The sequence below is a fragment of the Cynocephalus volans genome, chromosome 1, assembly GCF_027409185.1.
Source record: "Cynocephalus volans isolate mCynVol1 chromosome 1, mCynVol1.pri, whole genome shotgun sequence".
Classification (NCBI taxonomy): Eukaryota; Metazoa; Chordata; class Mammalia; order Dermoptera; family Cynocephalidae; genus Cynocephalus; species Cynocephalus volans.
Window position 1 is genome coordinate 280695853 of NC_084460.1, and position 8016 is coordinate 280703868.

General features: G+C 45.2%; 1 protein-coding gene across 1 annotated transcript; it reads right to left on the minus strand.

Annotated features, from left to right (window-relative positions):
* Nucleotides 1-1658: 1658 nt before the first annotated feature.
* On the minus strand, nucleotides 1659-2020 carry TNP1 (transition protein 1). Its single transcript, XM_063088763.1, has 2 exons — nucleotides 1882-2020; nucleotides 1659-1687 (listed from the first exon to the last, which is right to left on the minus strand). Exons 1-2 carry the CDS (start codon nucleotides 2018-2020, stop codon nucleotides 1659-1661), a joined length of 168 nt encoding a protein of 55 aa, XP_062944833.1.
* Between the last annotated feature and the right edge of the window lie 5996 nt (nucleotides 2021-8016).

Consider the following 8016-nt stretch of genomic DNA (forward strand, 5'->3'; position numbering starts at 1 on the left):
GATTATGTGGATATTGTGTGTTGTGGGGAGCTTTCTGACTTCCTTTACCCAGAGACAGAGGGACTCCCAGAGGCGTAGGAACAGAATGAGGGCTTCAGCACTCAGGATGGGGATTCCAGATCAGAACTGGAAGTTAAAGAGCTTTGTCCAGTCACACTATGGATAAACATATGGACTATTGAGACTAAGCTGAGTTTGACAACCAAAGGACCATTTTGGAGGTAAAATAGGCACAGACTATGGAGGATGACATTAGGAAGGGAGTATTTTCTCTATCCCCATTTTACAAAGGAAACGTGAGATGCTTTTAAATTGTATGTCTGATGGTAAGAAAAGGGGGGATGATTTTTCACATAAACTTGAAAGGAAAACAGCTCTGGAGCTGTATGTCATTCTCTAGGGTTATGAGACAATGAGGATCAAGCAGTCTGAAATGACCTGGGTTTTTCAGTTGGAGACTGTTCTATTGCATTACTAAAATTGAGCCCCAGGGACACCCCTTGTTAAGTCTTTCTATCCCAGCATCCTGGTACCTGCACACATGCATGGGGCTCCAATTCAGTAGTCTCATTGAACTGCTCACTTCCTCTTTCCTCGCTGTGCCACTCACTCTGCCACTTGGTCTCACACCCTGACTGTCAGAAACTTCATGTCTAACCTCATGCCCCCTTATACCTTCCTGGTTGTCTCTGGGTGGCTGGTTCTTGCACTTAAATATGAGTTTCAATTCCACCTGGTGCTACCTCTAAGGCAACAGGAGACACTCGTTAACATGACCCCCTCTGAGTAGGCAGAGGCTGAGGTGGTGTCAGATCCCTGGAGATCATATCACAACCCAAGGTCAAGGTAAAGTGAGGTTTAGGAATTTCCTAAATGAGCGAGCCAGCTCTACAGCTAAGGACAGTTCTCTGCCAAGTGATCCACTCAGACTGAGATAAAGATAATTCTACTTCCAGGCACACGTAAGGTTCACTTATGACATCAGAGTCATGCCAATCTGCCTTGAATCTCCCAGACAATATATCACAGCCTCCATTTCTGTCTATACAAACGTAGGCCTAAAACCCTAAAAATCACTTCCACCGCTACAAATAGCGTGATTATTTGTTGGCCTCTGTCCAGAACGTCTCCCCGTCTAATTTTGCCCATACGATCAATGAAAAGCTCCTCTGTTCTCTGGTCAAGTCTAGCTTTAGTGTCTTTAAGCCCTTTGACAAAAACAGCTTGTATCCTTAGGCTGTGAATTTGATGATTTAAATCATGGAAAGGGAGACGGCACCATTGGGATAAAAACCTAAATATGGTGATGGTGCGTGGCCAGAGTTGCACCACCATGGGAGGGAGTTGTAAGGACAAATTACATTGATTTTCTAAATCATGTTTACTGATTTCAAACTGGCCAATTCTGCCCCAGGTCCACCTAGCTCAGGAACCCAAGCTTTTCCAAAAGATCAAAGAAACCCAGTTTTCAAAATTTTATTGAGATGTTGCGGAGAAACAGCCAACATATACATTGCTCATTTCGTCACAACTGACTTGATAGGCCCTTCTCTGGGCGGGATCTCGCTTCAGGTCTACTTGGCAGTCCCCCTGCAGTTGTCCTCTCATTGCTGCCCAGTGTTGTTTGAAGTCCACCAGGGCAGAGCCCACTGGCGGGGTCACATGTGGGAGCGGTAACTGCGATTGGCTGTGGGAGAAGGACAGGTTTGCGACAGCGACACCTGTTAGAACACATGCATGTTCCTGCACTAATAGGAATTTAATCATTGGAGAGAATCTCAGGCTGAGATTCAAGGTCCTGGGAGGGCTGTCCCTGGGAGGCAGGACCTGGCGAGCCACATGCCCCTAAGTTTGACCGCTCTCCACTCATCCCTCACTCACCATCATCACCCCGTTTCCTACTCTTCAGACTGCCCTTCCTGTATTTTCTTTTGCTGCTTCCTCTCTTGACTCCCTTGTGAGGAGCTCGGTTCTTGCCCCTCCTCATGCCATGACTCTTTAATTTGCGGCTGGTCGACATTGTAATTTCTGCCAAAATGAGGGGCTTTGCAAGGCCTGGAGGCCGAGAGTCTGGGTATTTAAGGTCTTGGCCATTGTGACTGTGATGGGGCGTGGCCTAGCAGGTGGGCGGGGCTCTATTGTGATGTCACTAGCCTTTGTTACACATTGGTCATATATGTGAAGTAAGGTGGTACCTATAATACAGCAGTACAGCTCAAGGCTTGCCCCCAATTTTGAGGTCCTTTTTATTTTTCCAGCCAGATGTTATTGATCAACTAAATCCCAGCCGTGTGCGTGTGCCAAGCATCTGGGGCATTAAAATAGGTATCTCCTGCCTGTAGAACATTTAATAGTCATTGAGTGTGTGTATATACAGGTCTGTTTAAGTCTCTCACAGCATCTGAAGATAACAAATGTATTTCTATGAGGACTTGACTCTAGGAAATCCAATTCAATATGATCAAAGTATAAATATTCTCTTTCATCTAACTCAAGGTTTCGCAATCTTGGCACTGTTGACTGGGTAATTTTTGGTGGGTTGTACTGTGCATTGTAGATGTTTGGCAGTATCTCTGGCCTCTTCTAACTAAATGCCAGTAGAGCCCCCATAGGTATGATAACCAAAGTTATTTCCAAACATTGCTGCCTGTTTTTATTGATCACATAGTAAATGCCATGCACTTAAGGTGCTATGAAAATAGTGATGGGTAAAAGTAGATGTAGATTCCATGCTGCTCATGAGACTTACAGCCTAGGGGGAGAAAGTTATTAATAAGGTATTTATACAAACCAGTTAATTACTTAGGGGGTCATTTTGGCTGGGGGGGTGGGGAAGAGGGAACCTCCCAACATGGTGCTGGATGAGGTTAGAGAGAGAGGCAGAGACCAAATCATGCTCAAGTACATTGGGAAGCCCTAAAAAATCTTCATGATGGCATGATGAGATTAGAGGCCACTGGGTGGGCTATGGATTGACTGGCAAAGCTGTGTGCATAAAGGGAGGTGCTACAACAGCAGTGGTTCAGTAGAGAGATTTGACAATGGCTTAGACCTGGGCCAGGGAGGGCATTGATTGAGATGTGGAGAAGCAGACAAGAGGCAAAGACTTTGAGATGGATTGGATTTGGGAGGTGAGAGCAGATGGTGTCAAGGGTGTGGCTTTTGTTTCTGTGTAATGCATCTATCTGGATGCTGGTGCCACTCACTGGGAAACAGACCAGGCATGAGGACAGTGATGATCATGTATTTGGTCTAAGACATACTGAGTTTAAAGTGCCTTTGAGATTTCCAAATAGAGATACTGAATGATTATTGGGTGTATAGGTCTGCAGACTTGTCATCCAATTCTTTTCTTCTTCCTCCTTTATCCCTCATACTGAGTCCTTTGAAACAACTTTTAATAGTGCTTGATAGCTATTTCTTCTTGCTGTCCCTCCTTCTGTCTCCACTGCCATTATCCTCATTTAAGAACTGAGCATCTTGCATGTAGGAGATAGAAGAGAGAATGTAGTTCAAGATCCACTCCCTGTATTCTGATGTCTGTACATAAGATGGCAAATCATGTTTTGAAGCTCCTTGAACAGCCACTATAAGTGACATGTTCCATTTTCCTGTTTCCAGTTAGATCTCTTTGGAGACCTTCTATTGGTGACTTTTATTCACACAAAGAGGAAGGAACTCTATAAAACAGTTACTGCCTTGCCTCTTTGTATCTCAGGAACTTCTCTGTCTACTTCAGCTGGTTGTTCCTCCTACAAGGAAGATCCATTGCTGTAGACTGGATATCCCCTCCCAACCTCATTGAAGCTTAAATCCCCACTGTAACTGTTGAGGGTGGGAAATCCTACTATGGTAATTGAAAGATGGGGCCTTAAAGAGATGATTAGATTGCAGGACCATGTCATAGTGAATAGATAGTGAATGGTGGTCCTGGGCATGGTTCTGAGGGCTTCCAAAGAAGAACACGTGAGATGTTAGTCTCTCTCTGCTCCACCATTTCAAAATATGATTCCCTGGATTGCTGTAGTCACCACCAGGATGGAGCCCTCACCAGATGTGTTCCCTGGGCATTGGACTTCCCAGCCTCTGAAACTGTAAGCAATAAATTTTGCTTTCCTTATAAAATACCCAGTTCCATGTCTTTTGTTATAAACAACAGGAAAAGACTAAAACACCCATGAAAGCAGGGACCTCTGTGAGAGCAGGAATTTAGAAACTGTGTTCACCATTGTCTATTCCCAGGGTGTTAAACAGTCAGGCTATAGCACTGGAGCTCAATAAGCATTTGTGAAATACATTTATTAAATGAATATAAAGTCTTCTTTTCTTTTTCCAACTATCCTATTTCTCTTTATTTTGTTTCACATTTCCAAGGAAGACTTCCCAGACTTTTCAAATTTTCATTGTCCTTTGAAATTTACTCAAAGTCTATTGTCCCCACAACATTGGACTTAAAGTCTAGACAATCAACCCTAACTGTGTGAAACCCTGTTTTGTGCCCGCATTGCCACGTTGTGTGTGTTGGACTGGTCTCAACAGGAGGTGGTGTGTCCTGGTTCTGGTTCTCTGGACTTTAGCTCCTTTATTTCACAAATAAACAGGTTGGGCCCCGTGATCTCTGAGATGATGTGACTTTGGCAGTAGCCTCCTTGTAGGTAGGAAGCGTGTCTTATTTCTATTGCATTTCCCATCGGTACTAGCATAGTCCACAGGCAGTCAGTAAATATTTGTTCATTCTAGCTGCTTTGGTGTATTATGAGGACAGATAGACCAACACAATCAGGGTGACTTTGCACGGTGGGAGCATTTCTAGGCAGAGAAGGGAGAGAAGGGCATTGTCTCCATATCAGGCTCTCTGGTGCTCATCACTCATGCCTGACTCTGCTGGCTAAAATGTTTACAGAGGAGCTGGCCTCTTTGGTTTGAGAGGCATTTTCTAGATGGTCCTGGAGACTGGATACTATTTCTCTCCCCAATCCCTCCCACCCCCAAAAGTCTGCTCTGCCAAGGAGAAGCTGAGATCACAGAGAAGAAGGCAGCCAGACTGGAGAACTGATGAAGAAACAAACAAAAAAGTCCCCTCTGCATAGGGTCGAGGAAGAGTTCTGGTTCCAGACATCCATGCTGAGAAACCGGAGCAGCAGGAAGCTCAGTGTGGGGGTGGGCGGTTCACAGGCCAGTCAGGGGTGGGGCTATCGGGGGTGTTTGGGTTGGCTCCTGTGTCCGACCTCCTGGAATGAGGACCGAGCAAGGGGGCTGAGCACTGCCCACTGCTGCCTGTCTCTGCTGCTCTTTCCATTCTGCCCAGTGTGGCTCGAGCCAATGGCAATTTAGGTAGAGACTAGTGAACTCGCTCCTGACCCTCAGTGGACTCAGATGAGGCCTTCTCTTGACAAGCGTCTGTTAATCCAGTATGCTATCTCTTCACCTTTTCTTCTCTCTTTTTTTTTTTGGATGAGGAGAGAGGTACAGAGAGGACATACGAACTACTTTAAATAACCCAGCACAGGAAGGAGCAGAGACAGCCCAATAAACCTCTTTCCTCCACACCTTGGCTTCCCTGTGGGACACAGCTTTTGTTTCTCCTGATGAAAGAAAATGGATAGTTTCTGATAGTTGCTTGGCCACAGAGAGAGAGAACTGAATTTCTGGTCTTTTTGGAAGAGGAGTTTTTTGAGCCCCTTTTCTCTTGGGGCTGAGTGTTATCTTGCCTGGAGACAGGCAGAAGGAGAGAATGGCATCTTTATCTCCTAGGAGGACAGCCAGAGCAGCACTGCGGGGAAGGGCTTGGAGGCCAGCTCCCACGGGCTCCTTTCTTAGGTTGGGAAGGGCAGACTGAGGGTATTACTGTTTTGGAAGTCAGATCACTAGCTGGATTCCATCTCACCCTCCAATGAAAACTCACTCCATTAATTTTTCTGGGGAGTCAAATGGATGTCTTCACAGGGCTGGATCTTCCTAGCAGGCCAGGACTTGGGGCTTATTAAGAGGGAGCATGGAAAAGTTGCTGACAGTCCTTACACAATTCGATGACTCAGCCTGAATCCCTCTCTGAAATCTAAGACTCTCCAGATGTTGACCTCGGCTGGGAAGTGGGACCTTCTACCCTGTTCTCATGCACATCCTGTCTTCTATACTGTTGCTGCTGCTGCTTTGTTCAAACAGAGAGGCTCAGGGACAGCCTTGAGGAGCTAAAAGCTGCTGAGAGAAGTGTCTACCATGGGGCAGAGCTCCCAGAGCTTGGAACACGCCTGCGTCTTCGGTAGGGAATGAGACACCCGAGAACAAGGTGAAGGGGTGGTTTCAGAGCAATAGGAAGGAGAGACCTCAACTCCATTAGCCTTTTCCCCTCAGTTCTGGGGGATGCAGAGAGCATCTTGGTTCTGAGGATGGTCTGGGGTCTGCCAGAATTGTTGGTGTTCTTTCCCATTTTTTCCCCAGCTTCCTCTTCCATCTTTTCTATGCATTCTTGAATTGTCTCTCTATAAACAATTTCTGTTTTTTTCAGGAGCATAGGGAATGGGCTGCCAAGAGATGGGAGACTCATCACAAGGGTGATGGTCATGGAAAGCTCCTTAGGGACCACTTTGTCCTGCTCCTTTGGGAGCCAAGAGGCTGGTCTTAGGGGCTATACCAGGCAGTGGAAGAGCCAGGCATGGACCCAGGATTGCTGATCCCAGGCCAAGGGCTGCCCACTGCACCATATGCCTTCCTTACTTGACTTAATCATACACCTGGCCTTGATTCTCCACTCTATTTACCTTTTCTCACATGCATGTTCTGCTATGGTCTAGTGTTGAAGAGGGAGAACTGGGAAAAAGAAGTGAGTTCGTAGAGGCAGAATGTGAATTTGGAGGTCTTCTGGACAAATTTAAAATTCTCATTTTGAGATAATTTAAACTTTTATGTCCTTTTAGTTATTTTCAAACTTCTAACAAGTTATTTGGCTATTTTCACTTTTTTTGTCTTCCCAAGTCACCATTAACAATAAGGCCACATGGTGCAGTGGTACACAAAGAAAAATCACATTTTATCTTCAGAATGTTCCAAATAAAGTTTTCACATTAGCCTCTCCCTGGCCCCCACTAACCTTAATCCCCACCTATAACATAGTGAAGAATAATAATACACTGGGAATATAGTTCCCTTCACCTTTAAGAAAAAAGTAGGGCTGCACTGCAGGATGTTAGAGAGGGGTGTTATGGTACAAAATTATCACACATGTTAGATCATTCGGCCCCATGTGGTCTTTAGGAACAAATGTGTTTTAATCCATCTGCCAGCTGAAATTAGGACTTGGAGTTGGAGTGTTGCTAGTGAACAATTTCATAATAAACAGACCTGGGTATAAAGGATAACTTGGCCAAACTCAAAATTATAGGCAAAGTCGAATCTCAAGCCTAGATCTCCTAATCCCCAGTCCAGGCCTCTTGCCACTCACTGCACCATGATGCACCACAATTGAAATTTGTGGCCTCTTTTTCTTTTTTTTTTCCTGTGCATTTTCTGTTGTCTCCCTTCATGTTTCAAGAGCCATGTTTCAGGGGCCTTGACCTTTTGAAACCATCCCACTTGCCTAAGGCCATCAATTCATTGAGTTTGAGGACACCTGGGCCTCTGAAAGGGGGAAGGGTTGCCACCAAGAGGGGAAAAAGACCAGAGAGGCGGACTGAGGTTGCTACACATGAAGGTCAGTGCCTTCATAATTGATGATTTCAAAGCATTGTGACCATCACGCTGGTCACATGCAAGAGAGGATTGGACAGAGGAGATACTCAATATTTCTGGATTACCTTTAACAGAAATGTCTGATATAACTTACTGACCAAGTTTGGGTCAGGAGAGGGCATCACAATTCAGTTTTATCTCTTTGGCTTGACTTGCTGAATTTCTACTAGTCTTGATAGTCAACTGAGGATTAAGAGGAAGAGGAGACAGGGTGAAAGCATAATTCTGCTGTGTGTTATGAGACTCTTGAAAGATGGCGCTGACAACGAACGCTTGTCTGATAGTATC

What these genes read in the sequence shown, in the direction of transcription:
- TNP1 (XM_063088763.1), bottom strand. Translation starts at nt 2,020, where the DNA reads ATGTCGACCAGCCGCAAATTAAAGAGTCATGGCATGAGGAGGGGCAAG. An exon ending in TAGGAAACGGGGTGATGATG is followed by an intron (nt 1,688 to 1,881) that starts GTGAGTGAGGGA and finishes CTTCTCCCACAG; the next exon opens with CCAATCGCAGTTACCGCTCC.